Source organism: Cylas formicarius, unplaced genomic scaffold (genome assembly GCF_029955315.1).
Source record: "Cylas formicarius isolate icCylForm1 unplaced genomic scaffold, icCylForm1.1 PGA_scaffold_5__7_contigs__length_24384050, whole genome shotgun sequence".
NCBI classification, from domain to species: domain Eukaryota; kingdom Metazoa; phylum Arthropoda; class Insecta; order Coleoptera; family Brentidae; genus Cylas; species Cylas formicarius.
This window is the reverse complement of record NW_026844341.1, coordinates 5,538,413-5,552,464: the sequence shown is the minus strand read 5'-3', so window position 1 is coordinate 5,552,464 and position 14,052 is coordinate 5,538,413. Positions and strand designations below refer to the sequence as shown.

Below are 14,052 nucleotides of genomic sequence, written 5' to 3'. Positions count from 1 at the left end.
ATGGATCTCCGAAAAATTTTGTTATGTTATTCACCAAAAATGAGAGAAGAGCGAAGTACTATTTTAAAAAAAATAAATTAGCAACGAATTCTTATTCCGTAGCACTTAGAACCCAACTATTCGAATTTTAATAATGTTTCAATATAGGGTGTTGGAAATATGGTTTGAGTTCCGAGTTCCGAGTACATCGTTTTAAAATCTTTGATTACGGTTTGATTTTGACAAAAACGCACTAAATCATTCATATTACACAAAGTCATGGCTAATTGGGACTAATTTTTGATGTCAAATATCGACAAGGGCTACATAAAACCTAAATATACTAATTTCCATTAAATTCGATTACAGGGTGCTCGAAATATCACGGGCGCCTCCCGAATGTTTTATTTATGGCTCAATTTTGATCATTCTTTTTTTGTTCGATAGATTTCACTGAAAGAACGATGAGTAAAGAGGATTAGATTTGAACTAAACAGACTTTACAACGCTGTATTTTTTTAATTAAAAAGGATTTGTAATTTTCAGATAATGAAAATAACAGATGTAATAAAATTGTTTGACATCGGCATACTGTTTTCTTTGTAAAATTAAGTTTGACGTGGAGAAACGATTATTCGACTGTTAAATTCATTCGCTAATTTATATTTTAATTTTGTTTACATTATACCTTACGAATAACAAGATTTATTAATGCTGTTGTATTAAGATAAAAATAAATGCAATGACATGCAAAATAATCGTTATTTACAAGGTTTACAATATTTATTTCTTTAAAACTAACCAAAATTTTGGCCATTGATCTAGTTACTTTTAGGTAGTCCTAAATACCAATCTGTTGTGATTTTCATTTTGGAAAAATTTCTAGAATTACTTCTACATTTTCTTTTCTTTCATTTCTCTTTAGTAAGATCTATCCAGCAAAAAAGAATTCATTTAAAAGAAACATTCTACGGAAGCAAACATAAAAAATTAGTCTCAGTTGGCCATGACTTTAGGTTGACGTAAAAAGAAACGTAAGATTTTAGTGCGTTTTTGAGAAATCTATTCAAAAAAAAAAGGATATCAAAATCAAACCGTAATAATAGATTTCACAAGGGGGATACACTGTATATCGAACAAACACACCAAACATAAAATAAAAAGATGCATCTCCTAATAACGCGCGAGCGAAGATGATATAAGACCTAAGTTGTTAAAAAACATTCATAAAAAAGTAATCATACAACTAGTGTTTGTCCAAAATGTCAATAATATCTTCCCAACAGTTAGAAAAATGCAATTCTACGGAAGTAAACATAAAAAATTAGTCCCAGTTGGCCATGACTTTAGGTTGACGTAAAAAGAAACGTAAGATTTTAGTGCGTTTTTGAGACATCTATCCAAAAAAAAAAGGATATCAAAATCAAACCGTAATAATAGATTTCACAAGGGTGTGCAGTTCTTAAGTGGGATACACTGTATATCGAACAAACACACCAAACATAAAGATGATATAAGACCTAAGTTGTTAAAAAACATTCATAAAAAAGTAATCATACAACTAGTGTTTGTCCAAAATGTCAATAATATCTTCCCAACAGTTAAAAAAATGCAATCGCCATCTCAATCCTAAACCTGGTAACTGACGAAAAGTTGTAGACCCTTAGTGCATTTGCGAAAAAATACTTAATGGAAAATTTAGAGATCGCATTGACACCACGAATCACCTTCCCCTTTACAAATCATAAATGTGCCAATTAGTTGTAAAGAAATTACGTTGGACAGAAAACTATATAAATAAACTGGTAAAGAAACAAGTATCTAAAAGTGCTATATGGTAAAATATTCTCATATATAAATCGTTTGGAAGTCGTAGAAAGATTAATTTTTTATAAAAGGGGTCATAAAATATCAAATAAAGAAATATAGTTTGAAATCCCTGTAAGACCTTTCAAAAATAGACTGACAGCATATGGCCTCATATGTCTTGCTGGTCAAAACCCAGATGCATGACATCACAAGGAATATCGTTCACATTAACTGACGTAACGCTTCCTTTTGGGCTATACATAATTACAATGTTAAAAAAAGAAATTATTGAAAACAAATAATAATAATAATAAATACTAACTACACTAAACTGTACTAAAACGCTTCTTTCTTATCTTTCCCATTCTTGTCACCATATTTCCCAATAAAAAAGACTACGTAACGGACTTACGGGTGAAATTATATAATCTTAACCAAATTAAATAAACATGAAGAACATAATTTAGTTATTCCTTTATCCTATCCTTCTTGTTATTTAAACTTTTTCAAAGGTAAAGATATATAAAGTAATGTAATGTGTCTTAGTAGTTCGCTTCGTATCTCGAAGGGGCCGAATGAATATTCCTGCAGAACTAGAAGATTTGAGTTCTGGCAGCAAGCTAGTGACCTAGATATTTGTTTGGATTCACAAGCCCCTGTACGGAAGAATTCAAATATAGGAGAGAGTTTTAAAAAGGATTTTACATTCGTTGGTGATATTAGCCAATTGTTTGATATACTGTTCATCAGATATCGGTATAGAGTTGATTTTTTCAGAAATTAGCAAGTATTTTATATTTTGTCGATAGATAACTTCCACTCTTGTATACGTTAATAGAAGTCGCCAATAAATGTTAAATAACAATATATATTTCAAAATGGCGGTGGTATTTGACCTTTCTCCTCACTTTTTGATATCCTATATAAATACATTAGACGTTTATTACAAAAAATTAATGGTAACTCTAAGAAAGTTGTTGAAAGGGAGAGGTAACCTTTATCATGAAAATACGAGATCTTATTCTTACAGCCTTTTACTTGAACAAGGCACTGTCAAATAAAAATAATTGTGGAGGGATGAAAATTATTGTGGTGAATAATTACTAAAATGCTTGTGTTTTAAATTTTTCGTTCATTTCGACCATTTGAACCGTTTTAAACTAGAAAAGATATGCAAATATTTTATGGTACACCAACGCAACAAAACCTTTGGTGGGACCATCAGGGGCGGACAGTACTTCGCCGCCCTAGGGCCGTGAGTCAAAAAATGAGCGATATACCCTAAAAAGCCAAAAATACCTTAATAAAATGGTGCTTGTATAAAAGATATCGAAGTTGTAAATGTTTCATAAAATCATAAAATCTCGATAAATTTCATTTGGTAGACGTGAACTTTTACCTTAGCTTTATTTTTTCTACGATAGTCACGAAAAAATCAAAATTTCACACATTAAAAATAATAACGGATTATCGGATTACTAAATGTACCATTCAAACAAAATATTTACTAGTTGCCATAAAACCTATTCGTTTATCGTTCCGATCGGTTTTGCTAGTGTTGTCTCTTTTTAACTGTGTACGTTAGACAGAGAGAGATGTATTTTTGGATACGTCATATAAACAACGGAAATAACACAATTTTAAAAGGTTATTGGAAGAAAAATCATCCAAGGATAGAGCTTTCACGATGATTAAATTTTTGAGATCGTATATGCAAGGCCCTAACCTTCAATTTTGTTTTGTTTGTACTACTGAGACATGGAATTTGCAAATCGTACAGTTGGTCTTGGCAAGATATTAATAGGAAAACTATAAAAAAACACTAAAATTCATGTGAACGGAAAGTAAAATTTCTGTGAGAAACTTAAATTATAAATGTCACTTTACTTATTGACTAATCCACTTGATTTTAATTGTAGGTGATAGCACGTAGTATTTGGTATAGTATTTTGCTGAAATTTGATAGGAAAATTTTTAGTTTTGGATGGAGAAAATTACAACAAAACTTTTTTTCTTTAAACTTGCACCCCGTAACAATAACAATTAAAATATTAATAGCATACGTTGCTACTAGCTTTTTTTCCTAAAATCAGTTAAGGTTTCGCGGGTAAAGGTTCCTCCGTCAAACACACTGCTTATCTACATTTTAGGCAGCAACAAATAAACGCAACAAACATTTTAATTTAATGTATTATTTTATTAAATATATAATAATATCAACAGCACCTTGTGTCTGTTACTGTACCAAAAAACCTATATCTATATTATAATAATTGCTTACCTCCGTCAATAGATTCTATATTATCTATTGTTTGCATTTGATAAAAAGTATTTACAGATGGTTTAATAATGTTGATTTTGCGAGAGAGACTAATAAAATAATGAAGTTTTGAAATTTATTAGTTTTTATTTTAAACCAAAGTCACAAATTTGCAGTCTGCTCTCTTCACTACTCATCGCCTCCAAACACTTTGATGGATACTTCATTAGGCGACACCCATCCTCCAAAGTATCCTTCCAATTCTTCTGCCACTGCCAGACATAGCCTATCCTGTCCAGGTGCTCCTAAAATCTAAAAAAAAACACTAGTTAATATGCAATCAATGGTATCTTTCCGTATTTTCTACTTACCTGAATTCCAATAGGCAGGCCACGGTGATCGAACCCGCATGGGACACTGGTGGAAGGTAGCCCCAGAGCGTTGGCAATTACAAGATAGCCGAAGGCCGGTTTGAAGTAGAATTGATGGTGTTTGTGGGCAGGTCCCACGAACGAAGGCAGTATGAGCACACCATTGTTGCTAAGCTTTTCCTAAATTATGAAATATCTCGTTATATTGGAGTTTCGACAACGTGTTAGTTTTTTGTGTTCTAGTTTAGGCAGTTACCACCACCAAGGCAATGATTTCATAGCATATTTTGTTTAGTATGAATGCATTTTATGTGGAAGTAGATCCTAGAGTTTGGACAGGTAGAACACGTTCTTAAGTTATATTCTGCAGACACACAGTTATTCTTCTATTTCGTAATAAAGATTAAATTGAGAAATATATCTTACACGGAAAAGAACATTTATATTGAAAACCTCTGCGTCCACGCTTCTACATCATATTCTCATGAAATGAAGGAAATATTTTCGAATTTTTCAATTTTTGAATTATATTCAAGTTGATTTGTTCTACGGGTAGCAACGATTTTTGTTACACAGTGAGACATAGATCAAAGATCAGTTTGTTTCCACTTCCACTTCGCTAGTGTCTTCCATGACTGCGTCTGTGCTTTTTATGCGAATCAAACGCAAATTTGCTGTGCCCCCTTTGCTCAAGAAAGAGTAGTCGCAAAATGTATATAAAACATCTCTTAAAGCTTTTTGGAAATAATAATCACTTAGCAAAGAACAACTTAACAATTGCACTGAATAATACAATTTTCCTATTTTCTGAATTGGGTGAAAGCCTAGGTCTCACATATTACCAAGAAACTGAAGGTTGCTTACAGGAAGTTAATTGAGAGTAAAAATGTCAAGGAACCCAAAGAGTGTTCTTCGGTTGTCTCATTTTGTCTCTATAGTGCTGTATGGGTTTTTCCTGCATGGTTACCGTAATAGAAAGCTCACTCAGAGAAAAAAAAAACGTAAAAAAAGTCAATAGAACGGTATACGATTTTATTATGTATACTTGAAACCAACATGTGCATGATAATTTTTATTACTTATTCTCATTAAAACTTAAAGTACTTAAATTATAATTAACAGGTAATGAAATAATCACAAAATATTATTTTATATGCTTAAAATAACAATTTAAACATGTTTACAAATTGTATGGAAGGTCCTTGTTTTCTATTAACGCTATTATTGAACTAGAAAGTCATAGTTTTTAATTTCTTTCACATGCAATATTAATGTATCAGGTTTTATTATAAAATATAATATTTTTATTGGAATTAAATTTGCACGACTTTGAATTAATAACATCAGTCAGTCTAAATTAAAATAAATCTAACAGCTTTTTTTCAATCATAACTATTTGAATTTACTTAGGTTTTGGTAATAAAATGAAAGAAAATTATTAAGAATGTTTAGGTGTGATCTTTCACTTCTTTGTTTCACTATTTTGTAAAGGTTAATTTTATACAGTACATGTATGATGCAAACGGCAGTCACTACCTAACAACACAAGTCGACTACAGAGAAGGGGCACACAAACGCTAATGGCGGATTTATCCCATTTTTCTATTAGTTGCTAAAAGTCACATGATAGCAGATCGTCTTTTCTTTTGGGGATGTTAAAGAAATTTTTTAGACGTATCAATCGACCGCCCTTAAAATATAAATTTTGAAGTTTAATTAATGTATTCAGATTATGATTATAAGACAACGGAAAAACTCCCTTTGGTAATACGCAAGTAGTAACTTGTTTTGAACATACTTTCTTTTAAAACAAATACACAATATATTCAATATAGGAGAAAAGTAGTTAATGTTTTAAAGGGACTGAACTAATAAGTTATAAACAAATCCATGTCAAAATATTTTCGAACGTACCTGATATTTATATTTTGATTAATTGAATCGTAGAACAGAGATTTCTTACGAGGTGATTTCTTGTGCATTTTAAAACAATTTTTTTTCTGAGTGTACAGAACCTCCGTCTACGGAGTAAGAAGAACAAATCGCATGTCCCTATGCCTCGCCATTTAGGGTTGAATGTCCAAGTAAAAGTAAGTAAAACTAAAATGCCCTTCTATAGAAAAATAGCTTTTAACATATTAATACATAATTCGAATTTACATGGAAAATCATCATACTCCTATAATATAGCCACTTGTAATAAAACTTTCACTAACAATAATATCATTGGGTCTAACTAATCTCACAAGTAAAACAGACACCGTGGGGAAGGAGGAAGTTATGTGCTCTTGTCACGGTAGACGTCGAAAATGCCTTCAACACGGCACCATTGTGTAGTATATTGGAAGAGCTTCGAAATCGTAACATAGCCCCTTATCTGTATAACATCATAGCAAGCTACTTCGAAGATAGGCGTTTAAGCATAGGTGAGGCAGCGCAAATGGACGTCACATGCGGGGTCCCGCAGGGATCAGTAATAGGTCCAACCCTATGGAATGTGTATTACAACGGTGTATTCCGAATTCCTGTTCCAAATGGTATTACCCTTGTCGGATATGCTGACGATCTGGCTATCTTAGCAGAAGTAAAAGAAGCCGAGATGATGGAAACAGTAGCCAACCATGCCCTTTACAATGTCACGGAATGGATGAAATCTAAAAACCTGAAATTAGCCCCCCAAAAAACGGAGGCAGTCCTACTTGTTGCTGGAAGGAAAGTTAAAAACATTTCAGTCACAGTGGAAAACACAACAGTTCAGAGTCAGGAAGTAGTCAGATATTTAGGTATAAAACTAGATAGAAACATGTCCATGGGGGCCCACATCAGAGCCGTAACAGAAAAGGCCAACAAGGCCTTGAACAACATCAGTCGCCTTCTACCAAAAGTGAATGGGCCTCGTGAAAGCACCAGGAGGATATTATGCTCAGTAGTGACTTCAATACTACTATATGGCGCCTCAATATGGGAGCAAGTAGTTGAGAAGAAAGTCTATAAAAGGATTCTGAGTAGTGTTCAAAGGAGGGTAGCCATAAGAGTCTCCGAAGCATACAGAACAACTTCCAATAAGGCACTTATGGTGATAGCTAGGGTCCCACCTATTAATCTCCTAGTTAAGTGCAGAGCCCGTATAGAGAAAGATGGACCAGACGCTAAAACGGAAGCACAAAACGCGGTGATGTTGTGCTGGCAAGAGGAATGGGACATAGATGATGGTACAGCGGAATGGAGTAAAAAGCTAATTCCAAATATAAGACCCTGGTTTGAGAGACGACACGGTGAAGTAGATTTCTTTCTTACAAAAATACTCACCGGGCACGGGTGCTTTGAAGCCTGCATCAAACGTTTCAATCTGGCGGAAACCGAGGAGTGACTTTATTGCATAAACGTGGATACGGTTGAACACACTCTATTTTTCTGCCCAAGATGGAACATGCAGCGGAATATAGCAGAGCAAATACTCGGTCACATAAGCCCAGACAACCTAGTAGAAAAAATGTTAGAGTCACCGACAAATTGGGACCACGTCTGCAAAATGGCAAAGCAAATACTTTCTGCCAAGAGGATAGAACGGCCAAATCTTATACAAGCTCGCTGAACCTTAGTCAATAGGAGACCGAAAGATCATGGGGAAGATCATAGGGCGCGAGAGAACATCACGCGCGTCCGGACGACACTCCATCTGAAGTAATGCTGACGCAGTTCCAGATGGAGGGCACACTGTTTTGTCGTCAAGAGAGGAAGTGTGAGTACGCTCACACTGGGTTTACACGGTCGGCTGATGCCAACCCGTCGTCGCCAAGGGGACACACCATCCATCCCCAGGGTGTCTTGAGACGCCCAGAACGGGCTGAGGAAGATTCGCCTTATAACCTCTCATACAAAAAAAAAAACTAATCTCACAAAGCATTTGTTGCCGTTCCACTAGTCTTCTATTATTATACGACCCTGTCCCCCTTTTTATGTGCGTTGGAAGCTAAATATCTACTAAATAATTACCTACTTTTGGCACTTGTAAATGAAAAACTTAAGGGGGTGATTCCTCGTTAAAAATAAGAGTATATGGTGAATTACACTAATGAAGAAATCACGGAGATGCATTTTATACGAAGGGTTACCTTTAATATTTCGGATTTGTAATAAAAACTGCAAAATATGTACCCTGATTATCAATACACTTTTGCATTCGATAAAACCGAATCATCAAATCACTTTTCCCACATCGAATCGGGCACCTCCAAAACATGCTTTTTTAAACGCATCAATCGCTTCTTCTGTTGTCAAAAATCGTTGTTCACGTAATTTGGTCTTACTGTATGGGAATAAAAAGAAGTCATTAGGTGCTAAATCAGGATTATACGGTGGACGGCTCATCAAATCAATGTTTTTAATGCTCAAAAAGTACTTTGTTTTCACTGATCGGTGAGAACTAGCATTGTTGTCGTGGAGAGTGATTCGTCTTCGGCAGTTGGCTTTTCTAATTTCTTGGAAGAGCTTTAGGCAAACAAATGGTTGTGTACCATTTAGAATTGACTGTTTTACCTTTCATCAAAGAAACAGTTGCAATATGGCCAGTTTTCCTGAAAAAACAGGCTACCATGTGTTTCGAGGTGCTTCGCACCCAAACAAATTTTGTGAGCTTTGTCTCATTCTGAAAGACCCACACAGGCGACTGCTGCTTACTTTCAGGTTCATATGCATAGATCCATGAATTATCACCTGTCACGATATGAAATTTTTTTAGCATTTCCTTCGACCAATCAACACGAGCCTTTTTATGAGCTGATGTGAAATTGTGTGCAATCCTACGCGGCCAAATCTTCATGCAAAATTTTATGTATGCTGGTCCGACTAATGCCCAAAGATACCTCAATCTCATGGTAATTCACATGACGATCCTGCAAAAACAGTTTCCGCCCTGCATCAATGTTTTTTGGACCAGCGTCACGAAATTCATCCTTAATAAAACTACGATCACGACTGAAGTCCGAAAACCAGCGATAAACAGTAGTCCTAGATGGTGCTTTAACTCCAAAAGTCGAATTAAGTTCATCGATGCATTGTTGTTGAGTTGGCCCACGTCTAAAGTTGTAAAAAATGATTGCACGAAAATGTTCCTGATTAATTTCCATCTTTAACTGTCACAATTTTTTTAATTAATCACAAAAAACTCAAACAACACTTCTAACTGAGTAAACCTAACCTCATAATCTCATACTTCCCTATAAAAGTGTTAGTAGCCAGATGGAAGGACTAGTTTAAAAAAATCCCGAAATATAAAAGGCAGCCCTCGTATACTGGCGACCAATCGGAAATTCCTTGGAAAGTTATATCGTTCTATCTATTTTCGATTTTAAAATAAAAAATGCAAACATTATTTTTCAGCCATATTTGTAGCGCTGATCTCCCTAGAGGCTCGGTTTTACCCAACGTTTATATAACAAATTACCCTATATTTTTCGCAAAGAATCACCCTTTAAGTTTTTCGCACTTGTTTTGATACACTCTGTATATAAATTCGTTGAAGAAGGTGAGGCATCATCGGTATCTGGAACTCCTATATTGCCTATTGTTAACCACTCTTTGACATTGAATTCTTATTCCTAACCTTCGTTCCCACATCATTGTGAGCACTGTAATTGGTAAATTGCTTTTTCAAATTGCTTACCGCGATCGCAGTCTGCCACATTTCGTTTTTCACCATGTAATCAGAAACTAAGTACTTGTACACTATCCGCAGGAAATTAAAAAACATCATATTTAAGGTAAACTTGGAGAGTGCGCACATCGACTTGATTAATTCCACTGCAAGATTGGCGTTGGCCTGAAATCGCACAACATGAGATGACAGTCAGCTTGCTACGAGTAATACCTCCTACCATTTTTAGCGAATTAGGCACCTGCCGCATACTCGATATGGTGGACCCGCAGACCGTGATGGCGTCTTTGAAGTGCCGGAATTTGTGTTCTTTGAGCTTCGCGCCACACGTGGCGGTCAGATGCTTGGTCGCGCTCTTGATAGCGTTCTTAATACTGCTCTCTACCGGCAGTTGAGTTAATCCACTTCCAAAGTCCACCATGTAAAATACATTCAAGTCGCTTAAGTTTACCTGAGAGTATTAAGTATCGCTGTTGTTTTGCAACCCGCGGTTGTTTCTTACTCGCACTTACCGGTTCATCCAGCTTAAGCTCCGCACTCATCTTATTACCCACCATGACTCTTAACATAAATCTGAGATCGCAAGCATAGCGTGCCATCGGACCCATGACCAAGTAGAGGCTGTTCCTCTCGTCGACGCAGAAAGGCACGTGACCTATAATACTCGCAATTTCTAAAACAAGCGATTGAGTTGACTGTGGGCGATGCTCTATGATATAAGCTTACGAGGAGTAGGTTTATGGCCGAAAACTCCATTGAACATGGCAGGAAGTCTGATGGACCCTCCAATATCCGAAGCAAGGCCAATCACTGAAGCTCCGGCCCCTAACAAAGCGCCCTGGCATAAAGCTCTACGTTAATAATAAAAAGTGGAAAATGAAATTGTGTGTTTTCTATGTTCTTCAACTCTAAGGTTTAAAGATCTTTTTGTTTCTCCAATATATGACTCTCTATACATACGCAAGGTATTCGGTAGAAACACTCGATCTTTCTGGATTTCTTCTTGTAAGTATGAATCTTTAACGGACCTGAATATAGTCTTAACTTTGTGACTGTAACTTTGTCAAAAGAGTGAGACAGATTATCTGCCTCACCGGGTTCTGCTGTTGCTTTCCGTTTACAATTTGATAATATTTTGTCAACACATTTTTGAGTGTAGCCATTTAGCCTTTTTAATACTGCTTAATTATACATCGAGTGATGCTTTGATTGCCCTCTTGCAGAGTGCAAACTCGTCTGAAAGAAATAATCTTACGTTTTCAAAAATATCTACCAAAGGCACGAAGTTTTCTACAAATGAAGGACTTTTTCCCGCAAGTGCCTGAACGATTTGAAGGAAAAATCTACTTTAGCTGCTTCGGAATCCCGCGAGTGGTGATAGATCTGAGTGGTGCGTTAGCTTTGTGGATGTTTCGAAGTTAAGTTCATAAAGATGTGGTGGTTTAGTATAATGCAGAGTTAACGAACTTCTAATATTGTCCGGGATATTTATGTATTTTATGCAGTGTTCCATGGGTTCTTCCTTCAATCGTCTCAGTAGGTAGAAGGTAATTGCCTTTAGCAAGTGTCTCCTCAATTGTGGTCGTATTCCTGCATATCGATGATGACTGGTGGAGGTGTAAGTCTTTGATGGTTACATGTTACTCTTTGGTTGTGTTCGTCGTCCTTTTTCTTCTCTTCTGCAAAACAGTTCTAAGTTTCCATCGCATTACTTCCGGTTATAACGTCTCAGTAGAACTTATATTATCTAATATTGGCATCTTTCGGGGGGCAAGGGAGAAATTAAGTCTGTTTTTCAATATTTGTTCTTCGTGCCTCACTTTGTTGTTGTCTGCTGTTTTAGGCCGCTGATTTTCGCCGCTGTTTTTCAAATTTAAGCAGCTTCCTCCCATGATTTCTTTGAAGTCCTTCTTTGATTTTGGCACAAGCTCTATTGGTCTCCTCAAACATATGTATGTGATTTTCCTCCCAAATCAGTTTTTTTATTTCCTCAGTGTATGTAATTTAAAACAACTGATTTCCTCCCTCAATGATAGTTAATTTGGGGTGACGTGAGATGAAATTCTATGGAAATGATGTTTCCGGTCCTCGTCCAAGATTGAAGGAAATGTGGGCTTCCTCCTTGGTTAACTTAAACTTCGTCTTCTCGTAGCCTCTGAGTTTTAGCAAATACCCTGTGAAGGTGGGGAGTCATGCATTGGAGAAACAAGATGAACATAGGAAGCACTCATTGAGTGGTGAAATGCAAAGGTCATCGCGGAACATGCATGGACCAAACAACACCACATCAAATGATTCGAATCTCTAGTTTTCCACAGGGAATGGCAATGGAAAAAGCATAAGTAGTCTATTATATAAGACTCTTTAGAATGAAATCTGTCCTTGGTATTTCTACTGAATCATTGTCTACCACCTTCAAACAAACATTTCTGCTGATATTTAGACTAATTATTAATTAGTTAAGCATTAATGCCACGTTCCTCTGGCGGAGGAACTATACAAGTACATACAGTACTATCAAAGAATAAAATGAATTTTTAAAACAGTAGTATTCCTAACATGGTTCTGTGACACAAAGCCTAAAAGCTCAGTAGTCCGTCCACACAATATGTGTGTGTCGTCCAAAGTATATATTTTATTTTCCTATTATTCCTTTAATAATTTTCACTTTATCTAAATATATAAATTACTCGAAACTAATTCAACCACGTTCAGTACCTCAGATTTGTTTCAATTTAAAACCACACGAATAAGTTATCCGTTAAATATCTTCACGCAAATCAACGCGGTGTGAAGTCGTACGTCTATCGAAATAGGTTATCCGTCACTTTTTTCCCTTAAAGTGAGAAAAAAGAAATTGAACAAGACGGGAGCACAAAAGAGGACATTTAAATATCTCTCGGACGACCTGAAATGAGACGTTGCCAGAATGATTTTTTCCTAAATGTGTGTCACAAACCCGCCATTAGAGGAACTACTAATTCTAGTAAACTACTAGGTTTAATAAGAGCAAGCATCGGGGGTTGGCATTCTTTTTGAAATAAAAAGTATTGCTTGGATGGTACGCTGCGAATGACTCGTAAGAGTATTTGTTCATACTTCCCCGCCGCTGGAGCCGGCGCTTGTGCGAGTGCTGTCGTACGGGTTTTTCGTACAACCCGTAATGAAATTGTACGTCTCCCAACTGAGACACAACTCTGGTGTGGTGGACACCAACAGTAAGATGGCACCCGATGATCTCAAAATAGCTACGGCGTCGCAATCCTTCTCCGCTTTCATGCCGGCTCTACTTACAACTCCGACGCTGGTACTCATCCCTAGGTACAGTGCAAACGGTAACTTATCCAAGTAACGAATCGGTATCTCAAATACCCTCCACCGAACAGCTTTCTTTAATAGTCATCGGTACCCCGAGTAAAGGTTTGATCTTTTCGATCTCCAACTCTGACAGAGATGTCGTTTTTAAATATTCATCGACCGCTTTTGCGTCTTTCATCGCTTCCTCAAAGCGGTCCTCCACGACGGCGTTTATAATGGGGTTGACTTCTTTGATCCTGCCAATGTACGCTTCACATATTTCCTCGCTAGACATCTGGAACGTGAACTTAGCACAACACTAGAGGATGGATACACTAACGTACCTCCTTAGATCTTATCCTTCTTGCCAACTCGATGGCGGGAATTTTCAAGAGCGGATCTCTTACTGGGGACACTACTTCCTTCTTGCCTCTATATATGAAATTATAAATGGGACACGTGACGAAATGCATAAATCTGACGAACACTAACATCATGTTGAAGATTAGTTCCATAGCGGTTTACCAAGAATGGAGTCAAATATAATTTTTTAGACGCAACACCGACGAACGAGGAATAGTCCGGTCGGTTAGTTTGAAATTGTTTTCCGTGGAACTGAACAGAAAAACACAGCCATTACGCAGCTGTTAAATGAAATATCTAATGGAACATTGATTTGG

General features: G+C 36.3%; 1 protein-coding gene across 1 annotated transcript; it reads right to left on the bottom strand.

Annotated features, from left to right (window-relative positions):
• Positions 1 to 4,044: 4,044 nt before the first annotated feature.
• LOC132702358 (fatty-acid amide hydrolase 2-A-like) lies at positions 4,045 to 14,024 on the bottom strand. Its single transcript, XM_060670941.1, has 9 exons — positions 13,717 to 14,024; positions 13,448 to 13,667; positions 13,175 to 13,392; positions 10,802 to 10,913; positions 10,588 to 10,748; positions 10,296 to 10,526; positions 10,085 to 10,240; positions 4,420 to 4,599; positions 4,045 to 4,360 (listed from the first exon to the last, which is right to left on the bottom strand). The coding sequence occupies exons 1-9, from the start codon at positions 13,885 to 13,887 to the stop codon at positions 4,238 to 4,240; spliced, it is 1,572 nt and encodes a 523-aa protein (XP_060526924.1). The 5' UTR covers positions 13,888 to 14,024; the 3' UTR covers positions 4,045 to 4,237.
• Positions 14,025 to 14,052: the final 28 nt, after the last annotated feature.

What these genes read in the sequence shown, in the direction of transcription:
- LOC132702358 (XM_060670941.1), bottom strand. Translation starts at nt 13,887, where the DNA reads ATGGAACTAATCTTCAACATGATGTTAGTGTTCGTCAGATTTATGCAT. An exon ending in GAAGGATAAGATCTAAGGAG is followed by an intron (nt 13,668 to 13,716) that starts GTACGTTAGTGT and finishes TTCACGTTCCAG; the next exon opens with ATGTCTAGCGAGGAAATATG. An exon ending in GCCTGCCTATTGGAATTCAG is followed by an intron (nt 4,361 to 4,419) that starts GTAAGTAGAAAA and finishes GTTTTTTTTTAG; the next exon opens with ATTTTAGGAGCACCTGGACA.